This window comes from Phalacrocorax aristotelis, chromosome 1 (genome assembly GCF_949628215.1).
Source record: "Phalacrocorax aristotelis chromosome 1, bGulAri2.1, whole genome shotgun sequence".
NCBI classification, from domain to species: Eukaryota; Metazoa; Chordata; class Aves; order Suliformes; family Phalacrocoracidae; genus Phalacrocorax; species Phalacrocorax aristotelis.
This window is the reverse complement of record NC_134276.1, coordinates 75,274,911-75,293,108: the sequence shown is the minus strand read 5'-3', so window position 1 is coordinate 75,293,108 and position 18,198 is coordinate 75,274,911. Positions and strand designations below refer to the sequence as shown.

At 43.8% G+C, this 18,198-nt stretch overlaps 1 protein-coding gene across 7 annotated transcripts in view; it reads right to left on the bottom strand.

The window, feature by feature from the left end:
• Nucleotides 1–6,033: 6,033 nt before the first annotated feature.
• Nucleotides 6,034–18,198, bottom strand: part of JADE3 (jade family PHD finger 3) — a 70,606-nt gene continuing 58,441 nt past the window's right edge. For all 7 annotated transcript variants that reach the window (XM_075094019.1, XM_075094056.1, XM_075094066.1 and 4 more), the window contains 4 exons: nt 16,253–16,369; nt 15,325–15,798; nt 11,034–11,151; nt 6,034–9,487 (listed from right to left, as the gene is read on the bottom strand). In XM_075094019.1, the coding sequence (XP_074950120.1) occupies nt 8,595–9,487; nt 11,034–11,151; nt 15,325–15,798; nt 16,253–16,369 (1,602 nt within the window). In that variant the 3' untranslated portion in view covers nt 6,034–8,594. The remainder of the gene's footprint in view (nt 9,488–11,033; nt 11,152–15,324; nt 15,799–16,252; nt 16,370–18,198) is intronic.

The following is an 18,198-nucleotide window of genomic DNA, read 5'->3' as shown; positions in this document are numbered from 1 at the left end:
GGTTTTTGCTTATGCTGGTTCCTGGAAGGTCACGGTTGTTGTTCTCTCCTTTTAGGAGCCTGATCCTGTCATTTCTTCATATTTAGAGCCATCTTCATATTTTTCCTGTCACCTTTAGTCTTCTTGTTTTACTTCTCTCTTAGTCCTCCTCCCTGCTTGAAGGTCGAAGGGCTGTAGGCCTTATCCATGCGTGGTACAAAGAGCAAATGCCGTGTTATGAGATGTCCGCATCTTACCGCTGCCCCCAAGCACCACACTGCATGAAGGGAGTCTGTCAGGCTTCCTCTGCAGCTGGGCAAGGTGCAGCGGAGAGCAGGGACTGCAACAAGGGTGTTAGCCCAAAAAGTGGGTTCATTCACCCGGTGTGCAAAATGCCAAACAACACACAGAGCGGAGGTATTTTATTCAAGTAATTTTTGTGCAAAGATTGTGCTAGGTGGTAACCACCAAAGCTAGCACACTGCACCGAGAAACTACAAGGCATTTATACAGTTAAATATGTCAGTCACAGCTAATATTCACATGCCTCAGCTAATAATTGGTTATTTTTTTTTCCTCCCTTGAATGTAACAGTACAGCTCACTTGAGTTTACCGTGCATGCTCATAGATTAAGGGATTTACTGGGGGGTGGAGGTTCCTGGCCTATGGGCCTGATTTTTAGTATTATAACGAGGCTATTTCCCCTACTGGGCACTTTGTTTAAATTCTTATCTACATCCCAAATAGTTGTTCGCCTTGACTACGGCTTCTGAGGCAGGATGTTTGCTTTGATCAGTCTCTCAGCTGTCCTCAAGGATATAGTTGTAAAACAAGTGCTTCTCTATCTCTTAGTTTGTGTCTCTGGCCCTCAACTTCTGTTTTGCCAGGCTCGCATAGTTCATTGTTATGTCTTTAGCAGACAGTTCCAAAAATTCCATTTTCTTAGGGATATCAAGGGCACAGAGCCCAAAGAGCACTACCTCAGTGTAGGCCTGCCCTGCTGTTACAACCCTTAGGGCAACCATAGTGAGCACGTGGGAACTTACCACTAGCAGATAATACATAATGCATTTTGGTGGTGGGGGGGGGGGTGGGCAGGACCCAAACCAAACCAAAAAACCCAACACCAAGCAAAAGCAGAGGTAGAAATATAAGATCCGTCACTGTAATCAGTTGGCTGAAAAGCAAGAGTTGGCACTGCCACACACTTCTTTTCAGCCAGGTATAATTCTTGGAATTGACTTGCATGTCCAGATGAAGCTTTTTTTTTTTGTTAGTAAGCAACAAGTAGGTTCAGGAGAGACCAAACTGCTGAGAAGTCTCAACTGTTTACTAATCTGGATGATCACAGGCATGTATTTGAATACTCACACAGTTCTAACATTTGCCAAAGAACACCATTTTCCTGCTTTGCAAACGTCTCCTTGGGAGAAGGTGGCACGAGGCTCTTAAACAGCAGGCTTGTGCCCATGGATTAATTTATGTGTTACATCAAGTCTAACACCCATTGCTGTCACACTGTCACAGAAGTTAACGCAGAATGCATTAAGAATCTCAAACGGGGAATCTGTTTTAAAAAGGACTGCACCAAATTACCATGAAGTCATATTGAAGCATTTAGCCTTTTAAGGCTTTTAACTCCAGTTTCTCTCACAGAACCGGCAATGGAACCCTCTACTTATTACAGTTTATTACACAGGCTTCTTTCAGCATTTCTTACACACTGGGCATGGCCTCATGAAAAAGCATCTCACACCTAAGAACATAGTGCTATAAGCAAATGTGTGACCCTTCCCAGTGCAGCCAGTGTCTCGAGTGTTTCACAAACACCCATCACACGTGCATCTCCAACTTCCTTTTCACGGGAGCACCTGTAAGTGCTAGTTCCTGCCACCCTAAGCTGTCTCACAAAGCTCGAGTGCCCAGCCTTTGCCCTTCCAGCCCTCTGCTCTGTGCTCGGAGCAGCTGGGGAATAGGGCGCTTCAGAAAGCGTACTTCAGCAGAGCACGGCCAAGACATTTTTCATTAATGCATTACTTTTCTGCTCTTTGTACCCCACATGACCCAGATTTGCATTTTGCTTGCCTCAGGGTAAAAAGAAGAGCATTGATACGTGCCACGGCAGCTGCAAAATTGTAGCCACAGTGGAGGCCATGCAAGGGAACCAGGACTTCAAGGAAAGGCAGCATCTTTCATTCAGTAGCTGATTTAGCAACAGTGCTTTCAGTGTTTGCAGCTTTCAGGCACGCAGGCCCTTCTTCAGACCCAGATCAGAAGCAAACTTCAAATTAACTGCAGGTTTGGCGTGACTGCTCTGAGCTTAATTTAGCACGCTCATCCAGACAATTTGAGAGAAGTCTGTTTTCTGTATTAGCCATTTGTGACAAGTGTAAACTGCAACTTGCTTATGGCTATCGGCATCACCTGGCTCACCCAGCTTTTGTCCTCTGCGCTTCCTTAAGCCAGGAGAGACTGGTGGCTTGTTGTAGAAGGAATAATCAGAAGGAAGAGGGTAAGAGAATGCCGCTAATCCATTTTAGAGGAGATAACAGAACAATGGCTCAGCAATCAGTTTTGAGGAGGGGAAGTACTTTGGTCAGGCTCCATTCCACCAGATGCAAATAGAGCCTAAAATGCCAGTGATGCCATGGCAGGGGTTCCCAGACTACTCAGCACCACCCTTCCGAGATAAGAGAAATGGAGCTACAAAGGAATGCAGCCAGACAACTTCAGGCTTTCAGGTGAAGTGGGTGGGCTAGTTTAGCCATTTCCACCCCCCTCCCTGCCTCAGATATCTCATTCCCTCACTAGGGCCTGCACTTCCAAAGGTATAACCAGAGCCGTTTTCCCAAATGGCATGTAACACATTTTCTTTTCATAGGTACTACTCCAGTGGACTCCTTGTGGTTGCTTAGTCCACAGAAAACATGAAGCGTGGCACATCTTGATGTCAGTCACAAGCTCAAAGGCTTTCAGATGACCAGGAGATTTCTTGAAGGCACCTTTTACATGTTGCGGTTGTGCTAGGTTTTAAGTTCTTCCTCAGGACGCTGACCCACCAATTTAGGCAGCAGAACACCTCTGGAGCTGTTACAGAACTCTGTCAAAACACACCTTGTGTCCCTGCCTTGCCTAGTGCTCTTCCCCAGGATGAAGGTGGGTGGGGCAGCACCTGGGAAAAAACAACAGAAACCAGATAAAATGTCTTGAGGACGGTTAAGTCAAAAGACTACCTGAAAGGAGGTTGTAGTGAGTTGGGTGTTGGTCTCTTCTCCCAAGTAACAAGAGATAGGATGAGAGGAAATGATCTCAAGTTGCACCAGGGGAGGTTTAGATTGGATATTAGGAAAAATTCCTTTACTGAGAGTGGTCAGGCATTGGAACAGGCTGCCCAGAGAGGTGGTGGAGTCACCATCCCTAGAGGTGTTCAGAAAATGTGTAGACATGTCACTTTGGGATATGGTTTAGGAGACATGAAGTGTTGGGTTGATGGTTGGGTTTGTGATCCTAGAGGTCTTTTCCAACCTTAATGATTCTACGATTCTATAGAGGTGTCATTACAGAGCCTATCTGGAGATATAAAACAACGTCTCAGATAAGACAGGCTAGGTGAGGCAGATACCCATCTTCAGGGCTGCTGAGAAAGCCATGGGAAGGCAGGGAGGGTCTGCCCAGCCTGAAACAAAAGAAGAGTCCCAGAGAAAGGGCAGGGCAAGGTGGATCTACGAGGTTGTCGCAGCCAAAAGAAGCCTACAGGAGAAAGATTATCTGGAAGCTGTACTCACAGAGGCGGGGAAACTAATGGGCAAATATCCAAGGCTGCTTCTCCTTACACAACAATGTAGTCACGCAAAACTATCCAAGCTATTTGCAGAGAGGTTAACTTGAGGAACAGAAATAGGCACGCACATCTGCTGTTTTCAAACAACTTATCCAACTGCTACGTAACGTTTTGTTTCAGAAAGCTGTGCTCGCAGTTGCTTTAATCCACTTCTGCCACAATTGCTCCAGACGAGTCCCGCGGTTGACAGATGCGCTGACTTGGTTAGGAGCAGAGCCCAGGAGCGGTTATCCCAGGGTGGTATCTGCAAGAGGGGTATGTTGGAGAATTGTACCTCAGGAGGGACAAAAGCCTGTTCAGCCATGAAGGGGATGTAAAGGAAGATTCAGAAGCAGCAGTAGCAGGGCATCTCTCATGAAACCAAAAGTCTGTGAGGCACTCCATTGTTTTCCATCTCTGCCCTTCTCCAGTATTTTTTCCCTTGCATGCCAAGCTCCCAGGTTGTGCAAGCAACTTCCTTTTGCTCATTAATTCACATCAAAAGCATGTTTTCCCAATAGATGCGTCAATTCCCTGCAGTGCTAAACCTTCACGAGTACTGGGATCATCAAAACTCCCCACGATCAAAATGACGGGTTTCGCTGGATTATCTTTGCAGCTCCCAGAGGCAGGCTTTGAACACTTCGTAATGCTCCGTCCCTCCCAGATATCAGATACATGTCACGTGTCTACAGGACAGCCAGCGTGCCAAGTCCTAGTCATCGGTGAGGTACCACATCAAAATCAAGTGAAGGTTTCAGGCTTATTTTTAATAGTTGAACATTTGTGATTCCTCCTGCGGTTTGGGATTCATGGTGCAAACACACATTCTACAAATGACATATTCGAGTTACAGCTGAGAAACTATTTCCTTTGGACAAAGGCATAAATGCAAAAATGATGGTGCTGGGAATCACGGCACAGCCCCTGTTAGTGCTTGTGAGAGCTTGGCCCCAGTTACCATCAACAAGTAACCGCGCTTACTTGTTTGTAAAGACTCTACAAACCAATAGCAGCTGCTCCCTAAAATAACAGAGATACCAATTTCCTTCCTTGGTCCTGTCTTTCCCACATCCCAGCCACAAGTCGGGTGTAATCGGAACGGGAATGGGAGGCTGCCAGTCAGAAAGTCACAAAAAGGAAGGCCGTTGCTGGAATCCATTGCAAGAGTGCCTTTAGGGAAGGAGAAATCCTCGTCCTGAGAGAACAGCTGAAAAGCCAACACTTACTGCCTCTTCCTAGTACTGATTTTTCCTCTCTTCTGTGTGCACCTTTATTGCCTTTTTCCCTCTCTCTGTTTTCTTTTCAGACGAGGGACTTCTTGTTCCATTCCACCCGACGCACCTCCGGCTCCGCTCCCAGCCTGCCCGGGGCCACCTGCTCAGCCAGCCCCGCCACACACCAGGCCACAAGCATGTCGGCCGCTCGGCTCGTGGCTCACTCTGCTGCTGCCTGACCTGCTGCAGGCAGGAAGGACACTCTCCTGCCTCCAATGTGCGGACTGTGCATCCCCCGTCCCTCTCGAACGCTGCCAGCTACTGAGCCGATTGGAGCAGGAGGGATGCTGTCGGACCAGTTGCGCAGCTACACCTGCTCCTTTACTCTCCCTCTTTCTCCTCTTTTTTTGGCTTCTCCCCTGCCCTGGCACAGGGAGCAGCTCCTCTCTGCCAGCAAGGTGTATCACAGCACCGGCCTGTGGGAGCAGGGGGAACTACAGCATCAGGCCACGTAAAACCGACATAAAACATCAACGTGGGAACTTGCTTGTGCCGATTTGTCCTTTGCACAGACGCGGCAGTCGCTGGCTGTTAAGTATTCGTTTGTGCGTGCGTGCAAGCGTACGAGGAGAAGGATGAGACAGAAGGCCTGGCTACAGCTGTGCCTCTATAACTTAATTTGTCCAACCAGGGAAAAACAGTCATACTAAGGCATAAGCAAATATATTAAAAAGTGAGGCCAGGGCAGCAAATGGTCTGTCACATTTGCTCAGCTAGGCAGAAAAGAAAGCCAGGCTTGGACTATTTGCTATGCACAGCAAATTAGTGTTCAGCGACTCTTTTTTGGGAGGCTGAAGGGGAAAGGTTTTCCTCGACGCTTCAACTTGTTAAAGTATTGCCAACTCAGCAGAAAAAATTTACTCCTGGTGGACACAATGGTGCTGTTAGACTGAAGAGTTTTAACAACCTGCCAGACACAGAGGGTAAAGCCCTGAATAAATCACAACGAATGAAAATACTGTTAGCAGTTTCATAATTTAATGAAAAAGTACTTGTAAAAAGGGGACATCTGAAAAAGACCGAGTCCATCTTGGAAAATTGAATATATATATATATTTATATATATAAAACAAAATGCAAAAACACAAAAAAAATTTGACAAATAAGGTTAAGAGGTAATACTTCAAACAGTTAGCCACCGAACACACAATAAAAACTAGCAAATGCACTTTGGGGACAATACTTGAGAACTACATAACCAAGGGCTCCTTCATATATCTATTAAAATCATGTAAAAATTAGCAAAACCGTTGCCCAGACTGGAAACAACTGAATTAATAACCCCAGAAGAGCAGAAATGCTGAGTTTTGCTGAAGCACCATTTTCCCTCCCTTCTGTCATAGGCTTCCGGCCACAAAATAACACGAACGCTTTGCCGACCTCCCAGATAAGCGTTCCCAATACAAGCTTCATAAAATTTCATGACCAGCGAGAGAGGATTACTAATAAATATCGAAGGAGAACTAAGAGAGTCAGAACTGGAATACAAATGAACAGACATTGGTTTACTTAGTCTGAATGACCCATGGCTTAGAACACAAAGCATTTCCCGTTAAAATAAAATATGTGGAAACCTAAAATGCTACTGCATATTTACACCAAAAGAAATAATTTTGAAGATACAGCTCTAGAAAGATCAATTACACAAATATACATAAAAACAAGAAGTGGAAAAAAAAATTAAGATGCATGAAGCAAACAGAGTAGAATTGCCAAGTATACTTTTTTTTTTTTTAAAATTTCACTACTGAGAAGTCCTCCAGCCCCTGACCTGTTAGTCCTATTGCAACTAGGGAGATTTCAAAGTTTAAAACAAATCTAAAAATGTCGTCGCCATTTCCCAAGCTAAAAGCAATAAAGTAAGGCTATGAAGAAAAACAGGTGGTTGGCTGGATTCTGCATAGTCATCTTCACGCTGGGTGGGGAACACCTTTTGTTTCTAGACAAAAGGAACCCTCAACAGAAAGGAGGCGTATGACGTGCCCTACACCACCTACGGCCCGTTTCAGCAGGCAGTGTGGGGACAGGGGATGTTGCGTATTTATGAAACGTGCAGCATTTCAGAGGAAAACAGTGCAGTTGCTTTGCTGATCAACACAACACCATCCGGGAAACAAGGATTTTGTCTGCGTTCAAACAAAAATGCCCAGTCATTGGAATGAACAGAAAAGGATTCCCCTCCCTTCTCGCTTCCTCAGTACTGGCTGAAATTTAACCGCTACGTAACAACAGCTAATTTTAAAGGACATACAAAAAAGTGTTAGTTTGGGAAACAGCAACCGATCCAGAGGTTGAAAAGCAGCTTAATTAAAATAATAATTTTTCAGCATTTAAAAAAAACCCAACCCCTCATCCAAACGATGACTGGCTAAAATTTTACAGACCTAGATGCCAGAAATAAGGCTCTCACGCCTGTCTTCAGGCAAATAGGGTTGAAAATTTGTGCCTGCATAACAAGTTCAGACAAAATTATTTCTAATTCAGCTTATTTTAAAAATACCAGGTGCAAACACCTCTGGACGTGAAATTTCAGTTTCAAGAGGAACCTGGCATCACCGGTGATTGCCTAAATTTAAGTGTCAAATAGCATTTTTCTTTGAAGTAGTACATCTACTTTTGTAAACACTATCCACAAAATTAGCCATCTGTACTTGTTAGCTGGGTAAAATATTTACAAGTGCATCCCACAACAAGCAACTATGTACAGAGATAAAAAAAACCCCAAAGTACTAGAAGTCGTATATTTACAAAATAAGCAAGTTATTGTGAAGAGAAACACAACCTTCAGCAAGAGCAAGGAACAGGGGCACATCTAGAGGTCAGCGAGTTTGGCAGCGCCACTGACGCCTGCTTCCACCCTCCGCAAGGAGCCTGCAAACGCCACTGCAGTTCAAAGCCTCCTGCAGAAGAGGATCGTCACTTAGTAGTCGCTTTGGGCCTGATCCAGCAGAGCACACCGGCATGCGCTCGGAGATCTGAGCACAAGCGTTCCCAGGGGAAACCAGCAGGACTTTTCACACGCTTCACTTCCTAACACATCCGCAAGTGCGTTGCTGGATCAAAGCCATACTGCAGGTGCCGTACGAACGCAGTTTCAGTGTCTCCGTTTGCAGCCTCCTGCAACACGTTAGAGCAATGCAAGGTCTTCTCGAATACCTGTCCACCACCGCAAGATTGACATAACATGAATATGTTGCCTCACACGTAACCTGGCAAGGGGGAAGCAGTTTCCTGAATTTACGCAAAGATCAACCGCTTCGTGCTCTCCCAGATGTCACCCTCTAATAACGCACATCAACTTCCACATGACTTTGCAACGACGCAGTTAACCTTGCGAAGACTGCAAGCCAATTCACAGTTGAACAAAACTACTCTGATTTCTCTCCCCTCCCCCCATCCCCTACTGCAACTCTTCCTAACGTAGGTCCTGGACTATTTTCTGGAACCTTTTGATGCTGAGCTTTGCACTGGTACACTGGAATATATAAAGGCTGAGTTACCCCGCAGGGGCTTCTAATCACCTTTGTACCGAACTGTGAGAAACCATATTCTTTTTGCTTCTATTGTGACAATCTCTTCCAAAGTCCTTACTTGGGCTTTCTCTCTCTGAGCTACTTCGTCTTAACCTCACTTGCTCTTTGTTTTCATCACTTTCTGCTTCAGAGTCACTCAGCTCTAAGTCAGGACAGTACCCGTCGTTGTCCTGGTACGGAGCGCCTTCAAGCGTCTGCTTGCTCCACAAGCGATCTTTTGTTGCAAGTCGTCTTGTTGGCTTTTCACAGCACCGGAGATCTTCCGTCGTCCTCACCAGGCTGTTGGTAGCCTCTTTAAAGGACCGGCTAAAATGTTCTATCGTGGATTTTCTGAAACCACTCTGGCTGGCCAAGTGAGCTGTGAGCATGGACTCTTGCTCGTAGGGCGTCTGGCTGGAGCTGTCTCTCTGGCTCACGTCGCCAGCCCTGCCCATCAGACCGTTGGACTTGGCCGCCAGCCTCAAGTTGTCCTGCTGCACCCGCCCGTTCCCAATGGAAGACTGTCCATGCAAAGCAGCCTGGAGCGCTAAGGGCTTCCCGGACGGCTGGCCCCGGTGAAACTCCGGCATCTGCGTGGGGCCAGAATCCTTCACCTCGCTCCGAGGCTTGCCAATCCCTGCCAGCAACCCGTTACTTCTGCTGTCATGCTGATACCTGGAGTAAGATTTTGCTTTAATTTCAAATGATTCCTTTGACATCGGCACGCTCCGTTTGCTGTAAACAGTGCTGTTGTTGTCAGGAGAAAGTGGCCTGTTGCCAGGCTTCAGCGAGTTATTTTTGCAGTCTCCTAGTGCTGATTTGGGCATTTTTAACTTCAGGGTGATCCTGGGAGGTGGGTAGAACAGCGTGTTCTCTAGTGCACTTGTCAAGGTATGGCCTACAGGAGAAAGAGAAAAGGGGGCAGAAGAAAAAAAAAAAAAAGGCTTTTTTAAAAAAGGGTAATCCTTTTGCTATCTGTAACAAGTTTCATAGTCCATTAGAAGGTCATTCAACAGTGAGAAGCATTTGCAAACAATTTGCGTGAAATTGTTTTTGGACATTAAAAAGAAGTGGGGATAAGGAAAACTGTTCTAAATTATCCACCGTTTCAAAATTTAGGTAAGCATTTTAGCGTTTCCATTAAAAACAACAATGTGCCCTTTTTACAGGGCCTTAAGCCAGCAAATCGAACCAGTTTTGAGATACGACTGAAGTAGTTCCAAAAAAGCTATAAAAAAGGTTCATATTCAGTTCTGGATAAAGAAAAAACAATGCTTCAAACTGAGTTTCAATTTGGACTTAGTTCAACACTCTGCTTTGTATTATAAAATTCTCTACGCTTTAGAAGTCTTTTCACCCCAGTATATTAGTCTTTATGATATATATGTATATTTATATGCACACAGCCCCATTGCAAAGTAGCTATCAAGCCTTTCTAATAAGCGTTAAAAAAGCACTTGTATTTGTAAAGACATAAAATAAATTTAGTAGACATTTCTAATAAAATGCATTTACACAAAACCGAAGTGCTTTAGAGTACTGCTACTTCCACAAAGTACTCGTCTGATCTAAAACAGTTTAAAAAAAAAACCACCTTGTCAGTACAAATGGAACCTATCCACGTTTCAAGGGTAGAGAAAGAAAGCACAGACTTCACTCTAAATTGGTCATTAAAAACATAATGTGTGTCTTGAAAGAACAGAGAGATCTTAATTTCACATTGAGGAAATAGCTGCTTTCCCTATTTAAAAAAAAAAAAGTAATTGCACTGTAATATATATGTAATATACTCTTCCTCTTTCCAAATGTTGTGTTCCTTATTTCAAGACGGTCGCTATAAAAATGAAGGGCAGAGTGGGTTTTGGTACGTCAGCATTCCTAAGCGGTTACTATTCACTCTTGAAAACCAGAGTACTTAAACGCTTTTTCAAAGGAAGGAGAGTAACTGCAGATAGCAGGCTAAGAAATGCCTCTCTGCGCTGTTCATCAAGCATGCAAGGCAACATGAGAACAGCAATTCCTATCAGTCACTCTTCCCTTTCGCCTGAAGGAACCAACTACTGACAGCAGGCAAAAAACCTTCTCAGCTGGAGAACGAGGCAGCGGCACAGAGCTTGCTGCGGGGAAACAGTACCACAAAACAGCAGCCAAGGAAGTGAAAACCTAGAGATCACCACCAGCTCGTTTCTGCTATCTGGAAGCCACAGCAATGGATACGTAATAGGCATATACCAGAAGTGGCCATAAAGTAAAGAAATATCCAAGTAAATCTTTTAAGAGATTAAAGCGTTTTGTGTACGTTGCTACTTTTGTCGACAGTGTACTTGAAAGTTTTTAAAGGCAGATTTACAGTGTTAAAAATACTATCCAAGAAACATAAGGACAACACATTTTTTTAGTTTAAACAGACAGAATTTGTAAATACTTTACATCTATACGATTACCTGCAGCAATTTCCTGATTAATAAGCTGGACTTGCAAGTTGAAGACCTGTTCATGTACTTTACTGTGAGACAACTTCAGTTTCTCTCTCCTGCTTACCATGTAGCAGAGATTTCTTACCTATGGAGGAGTAACGGGAGATTTAACAGGCAATAAGAAAATAAATCCTGACGTAGTTAAAAAAAGTGCACCAGCAACAGAACTAGAACAACATTATGTGCAAAATCCCTTGGCAAAGTTCTTGTGAATGTTACTGAACATATGTAACTATGAATTAAAAATAACCTGGAATTTTTTTAGTTGCCAATTTAATAAATACCTTTAATATATTCTGCAAGACAGCAGAATATATTTTAATCTATAGGAACAGTGAGTGAACACAAGATTCTAGTCAAAAGAAAAGTGATTTCTAAGACTTGCTTGACTGTAAGCCTGCTTCCACTATGTACGATGCTGGGGATGTTACTGCAGGCAGTACTGGACTCTCCCAGAATTTCCCTGCAAAGTGCTTCTTAGAATGATTTTTAACAGCTAAACTATGTTTGTTTCCCCTAAAATTATTGCAATGTTATAAAGCAATACCTTTTTTAAAAGCCACTCGAGAAAGCTGGCCTGTTTGGACCAAAACTAACATGTAAACCACCTCTAAAAGAACACCCTGGCTTCTTGTGCAGTGTACACGTTTTGGCTGACCCATTTAGCAGTTTATTTTCTGACTCCATTGCATTGACTCACTAAGTTCAACGAGGCCAAATGCAGGGTCCCGCACCTGGGTTGGGGCAACCCCCAGTGTCAGGACAGGCTGGGGGATGAAGGGAATGAGAGCAGCCCTGCGGAGAAGGGCTCGGGGGTACTGGTGGGTGAAAAATTAGATGTGAGCCGGCAATGTACGCTCACAGCCCAGAAAGCCAACTGCATCCTGGGCTGCATCAAAAGCAGCGCGGCCAGCAGGTCGAGGGAGGTGATTCTGCCCCTCTGCTCCGCTCTCATGAGACCCAACCTGGAGTGCTGCATTCAGCTCTGGAGCCCTCAGCACAAGAAGGACATGGAAGTGTTAGGGTGGGTCCAGAGGAGGGCCACAAAAATGGTTGGAGGGATGGAGCACCTCTCCTACGAGGACAGGCTGAGAGAGCTGGGGTTGTTCAGCCTGGAGGAGGGAAGGCTGCTGGGGTACCTTACTGTAGCCTTTCATTTTATGGAAGGGGAATATAAGACAGGCAGAGAGACCAGGGCCTTCAGTGACAGGACAAGGGGTAATGGCTTTAAACTTAAAGAGGGTAGGTTTAGATTGGGCACAAGGAAGACATTTTTGACAATGAGGGTGGTGAGGCATTGGAACAGGTTGCCCAGAGAAGCTGTGGATGCCCCATGCCTGGCAGTGTTCGAGGCCAGGTTGGATGGGGCTCTGACCAACCTGGTCTAGCGGAAGGTGTCCCTGCCCATGGCAGGGGAGTTGCAACTAGAAGGTCTTTGAAGGTCCCTTCCAACCCAAACTGTTCTGTGATTCTATGGTTCTATGATTCAGTTCCACATAATTCTACTTTCACTATTTGTTTGAGTTAACAGCAATATTTCCACCTAATATAAAGAGAACAGAAAGAGGTACTGAAAGTTCTTGATAGACACTTAAAAGAGCTTTCAGACACAGAAATAGCACAGGGGCTAGCTGAAAGATATTTGCCAAATGTACTTCCCCCAGCACTCAGCTCCATCTGTTCAGAACTGGAACCTCTCTCCCTAGAAAGGGAATCCCAAGATTCCCAAGTTTATTTTTACCACAAGACATAAATGAGCAGAAAAATCTCATGGCACAGGAAGTTCAGAAACTTTGAGACAACTGTTTCAAAGTATGAAGTATGGAATCATAGAATTATTTAGGTTGGAAAAGACCCTTAAGATCTTCAGGTCCAAAGGTTAACCCAGCACTGCCAAGTCTACCACTAAACCGTGTCCCTAAGCACCACATCTATACCTCTCTTAAATACCTCCAGGGATGGTGACTCTACCACTTCTCTGGGCAGCCTGTTCCAGTGCTTGACCACTCTTTCAGTAAAAAAATTTTGCCTAATATCCAATCTAAGCCTCCCCTGGCACAACTTGAGGCTATTTCCTCTTGTCCTATCACTTGTTTCCTGGGAGAAGAAACCAACACCCACCTCACTACAACCTCCTTTCAGGTAGTTGTAGAGAGCCATAAGATCTCCCCCCCTCAGCCTCCTCTTCTCCTGGCTAAACAGCCCCAGTTCCAGTTCCCTCAGCTGCTCCTCTTAAGACTTGTGCTCTCAATCCTTCACCAGCTTTGCTGCCCTTCTCTGGGCACGCTCCAGCAACTCAATGTCCTTCTTGTACTGAGGGGCCCAAAACTGAACACAATATTCAAGGTGCGGCCTCACCAGTGCCGAGAACAGGGGCACGATCCCTTCCCTACTCCTGCTGGCCACGCTAGTCCTGATACAAGCCAGGATGCTGTTGGCCTTCTTGGCCACCTGGGCACACAGCTGGCTCATGGTCAGCCGGCTGTCAACCAACACTCCCAGGTCCTTCTCTGCCAGGCAGCTTTCCAGCCACTCCTCCCCAAGCTTGTAGTGTTGCATGGTGTTGTTATGTACCTCCACTCAAAATAAGTAAATCAATTTTAACAAAATTTGATGCAAATCAACCAAGTGTCAAGCAAAAAGAAAAAAACTTTAAATGGTTTCTTGTTTAAGAGACAAAAAACCCCACTAACATCCCAACCCTCCATTCGAGCCATGTTATGGATTTTGTAATTTTTTTTTTTTTTAATAAAGATCCATATCCAAATTGCTCCTGGAAAAGGAGATCTGAGCTTGATTATAACTAGATTCAAGACAACAGTTAGATTGAAAAAGTGCAAATCTCAGTTCCAACACTCATCTCCCTGTATTTTCCTGCTCTGCTCTCCCCAAAACTGTTTTTCCTTTTCTTAAACAATATTTTCTCTCTCCTGTTTTTCCTTCCCTTGCTCTCCAGTGTCTCATCTCCACATCACTTTTAGCACACCTACTTTATTTTTTTTACATTCACTAACTATCTCTAAGCCCTTGAAAACTGCAGGTGATCACTAGCTAACAGGCCAACCTAATGGGCAGCCTCCGAGTAGTAACAAGCCTGTCTTCCTCCCCCATCAGCTGCTGGAAAAAGGCACTACATATGCCTTCCTAATAAATTCCTGCTCTGCATTTTGCTGAAGGGCTCCATCTTCTCAAACTACCAGCTAGCTGGCAATCTAGTAACAGCCCAGCTAGCTACTAATGGAAAGATAACTTCCTTTTCCTCTTTCTCAGTAAAGCCACAAGCAGTGGTAGGCTCAGTGGGTTATTTTCAGACCGCTAACTAACTGTAGTGCCTAAGGCAGCTACTTGCAGTGAAAGCATCTGGGTCAAGACAGCGACGAGCGATTCAGCCTGCCTGCTCCCTGGGACTAGCTGACACCAGCATGCTGGCAAGGAAAAGAGGTATGTAAGATTCCTGAATCAGATGTCACAGGAAGCGGTACGAGTGCAGGCCAGCATTATTCTTCTCTGTGTGTGGAGCCAAAAAGTCACTGTGGATGTTAACTATCTAGGACTTCACCTACCCGCCTTCAAACTATGAGGATGAGAAGCCCTGCTTTAATATATTTCTGGGATTCTCCAAAAGCTTAATGCACACTCAACCGAAGAACAGTTACTGCTTTACCTAAGCAAACTTATTTTTCCAAAGTCAGAATTGGCTAATATTTACCATCCTATTATAACCATTACAAAACACCTTTTTAAGTACAAATCAAGAGTCCTTCCACCCCAAGACAGAAGGTGGAAGATACAAATTTGTTACGCCTGCCCCATTCCTTTGCTGTTTGCACTTACTTTCATTTAATAAAAGTAACTTTTTCTTTGTTATTGAATCTGTATCACTAGCAATAGCTGGGTCAAATAAATCTAATTTTTAAAAAACATTTACTCAGTTGAAGTTGAAATCAAAGAGTCAATTAGCAAATATGTCCATTGTGCATCGAAACATGCATCTTAACATACATAAAGGAATAACCTCTAAGCAAGTCAGGAAGCACTCCTTTCACTTTGGATCTCTCACTGGACTGAGCAGGGATGGTCCCTGAAAGTCTCTGCAGCATACCAAAAGACTGCAGTTGAAGGCCTTACTTTTTATTTTTTTTATTTATTTATTTTAAAAATCACCTCCCTGTGCTTCCCCCATTCCCACTTTTGTCCATGAACAAAGACCTTGCTACCTGCCAACAGTTTTTCAAAACTTTACCAGTTAAACTCTTACCCTCTCTAGGTCCTGCCTCAAATGCATGAACATCCTCATGCGAGTATGAATGCTATCTTCTTTTGGCTGCACCAAGCCATTTTCTTCATCCTCCTTGGGAGGAAACAATGGTTTGTTAAAGTTACTTTTTCGCTTTAATTTCCAGTAATTGTAGATGAAGTCTACAGCAAGTTTAGGAAGGCCCAGTTCTGCTGCAACATCCTCCACTTTAACTAGGGAGTAAAACTCTTCTTCCAGCTCTCGGAGTTTCTGGGCTCGCAAACTGGTTTTCTCGCTCTCTGTTTGCTTCTGGTCTGACACACTCTTGGGGTGCTCATCAACATCAGGCAGTGAATTCTGCTTGTTCTTGCTGTGCTTTAGACAATATGACTTGAACTTGACTTCATCCCCGTCATCCAGGATAGTCTTCATCTCTAAGCTATGCTCAAAGGCACAGGTGACATGAAAGGCAGTGATACAGCTTTTCACAGAGCACTACAGACAAAATAAAACAAAAACCCTCAAACACTAGCAGAAGCAACAAACCAGAAACAAAGGACAGAATTACCTTAATTACATGAAGGTCCATCCCTACAAAAACACATTTCCTAAGCACTCTTACAAATATCTGTTGATCCCTTTGAAATTGCTATCACCCAATTCAGTATTTTCTCATTTGTGAGCACTGTTCAACAGAAGGGCCTTTCTATTAATCTCTGACCCACATAGTAGCAAGTCCTTACACATCTCAGCCTTATTCAAAAGAAGTCAATGCAGACTAACCCCTAAATCTCTGTGCTAGTGAACTAATTTGATAGCAAACAGCTATGAAGTAGTAGGCATCTGTCCAACAGTCATCTGCATTGTAAACACAGGAAGAACAAAATGCAAAACCAAAAATTTTCCTTCTCACAAAGACTCAAAGAGTTACCACAGGAGAAGCACATACCTGAATGCAAGCACCGGTTTTCAGTTTGCATAAACTACACACTAGAGCCCATCGACTTGGTGGAATGTGAGACACCTTTGTGATTGGCTCCATCCTTTCTGGGCAAGCAATACTAACCTGTAAACAAAAAGAACAGCATGGAAAGCAGTTATCAAGGCAATAAAAACAAGCTCTCCGTTAATACCAGAAGAAGAAATACGACCACACATTTATCTCACTGTGAGATCTCCATGTGCTCATACGTCTTAGCAAGAGACCCTAAAAGATCCCACATGAAAACAATATTGTGGAACAATACTACTTTAATCTGGTGGCTAGAAGTTGCAATTCTTCAAAACATTTGCGTGATCTACAGCATGCCTTGTTATGAACCAGCTGAGAGACTGCAGTAAGTGATGCCAAAGTTTACTTCCTTTCTGTTCTGGTTTGGTTTTTTTTTCCTGTGCTGCTTTAAGAGGTCTAACTTAAAAAGTACCAAAATACAGGCTACTCGGAACGAAATAAGAACACTTACTCATACTTATCTGAAAAGTTCCTTTTTTAAAATCCACAGATCTCCTACAACAGCTACTTCTGCCAGCTCACAATTTGGGGCAGAAACAGATCTATCAGTCAGCAGCCACGGAAAGCCTCACTTCCCAGCTCTGCCTCTCCCTTAAGCACTCCCAAATGCAAGAGGTGATACTAATACACTCTCCTAACTACAGACTCTATCAAGTGTAATTTGAGAAACCATACAACAAAATTCTCGTACTGCAAAGTACAGTATATTCTCTTGTGCCAGTTTTCACATACTTAGTCTGGATGACCAGTTTATGGATATTATTACTACAAGAAAGAAAAAAATTCAGATAAGCATAGGATACCTTTTCCTATTCTTTGTTATACCAACATCCACATACCCACTGTGACTGAAACGTCTCAGCTGCCTGTTGTCCATACTGGGAAACAAGGACCATCCTCCCTAACCTGGGACACCAAAACAGACATAAATTATCTCCATAGGCATCCCTGAGCAAATCCGGACAGATAGGATTCATCCAAGGGCAGAAACAATACATTGGCCAGCTCTGAATGACCAACACGCGGAACCGGGCCCATATGAGAATGGCACATGGCAGAGTTTCCAAAGGCTTGGATTTGGATGCTGACACAGCACTTCTTGAATTTAGTAACTGTGTGCTTTGGAGGGCTACCTGCCTGAAGCAGAAATACAATGCCAATTCTAGCTAGGAAGATCTCCACTCTTTCTATGAACAATTCACCTGAACAGAACAGACCTGTATTTCCAGTGGTAGAATCGAGGCCTCCAAGGGAGTCAGATCTAAGAATTCAAAGGAGGTTCCTAGATAGTGATCTGTGGCACTGTGAGGCCAGAATAAAGCTGATTCCTTAAGAAATCAGTTAAGACTGAGATTGAACAGCAATTTTTCTTTCCTAGAAAATTTGGAGAGCATTATACTGCAGTAGTTTTCATAGATTACCTCCATAATAAGACTTTCCTAGGGAAATCCAGGTTATATGAATTAGTTTAACATGACTTAGTTTGAACTGCTGACTTTACAAGAGCCAGTAGCCAGAGCTGAGTTTCCTAGCTTCCCTTTTGGGGTACATCAACAACAACTTGATACACGTATTCATTTTAAAACCTGCTTAATCCCTGAGGAGGAAAGGCTTTGCTTCAGCAGACCTCTATGAGGTAGATTTATCCAAAGACAGCAGTGCTAAATCAAATCTGAGAGTCAGAGCTGCTGTGCTCAGACTATTTTTGGCTACTCTCTCCTTATCATTGCATTGCTCTAAAGATCATTTAAGTAGGTGGAAAAGGCAGCTTTGCAAGAGATTACTTGGTGCATAATTTCCACATTTAAAAAAAGTTGATCAGTAGTTAATGAAATAATTAATTGACTCTAATAAGATTTATATTTGTTTTAGTACTTCACCCT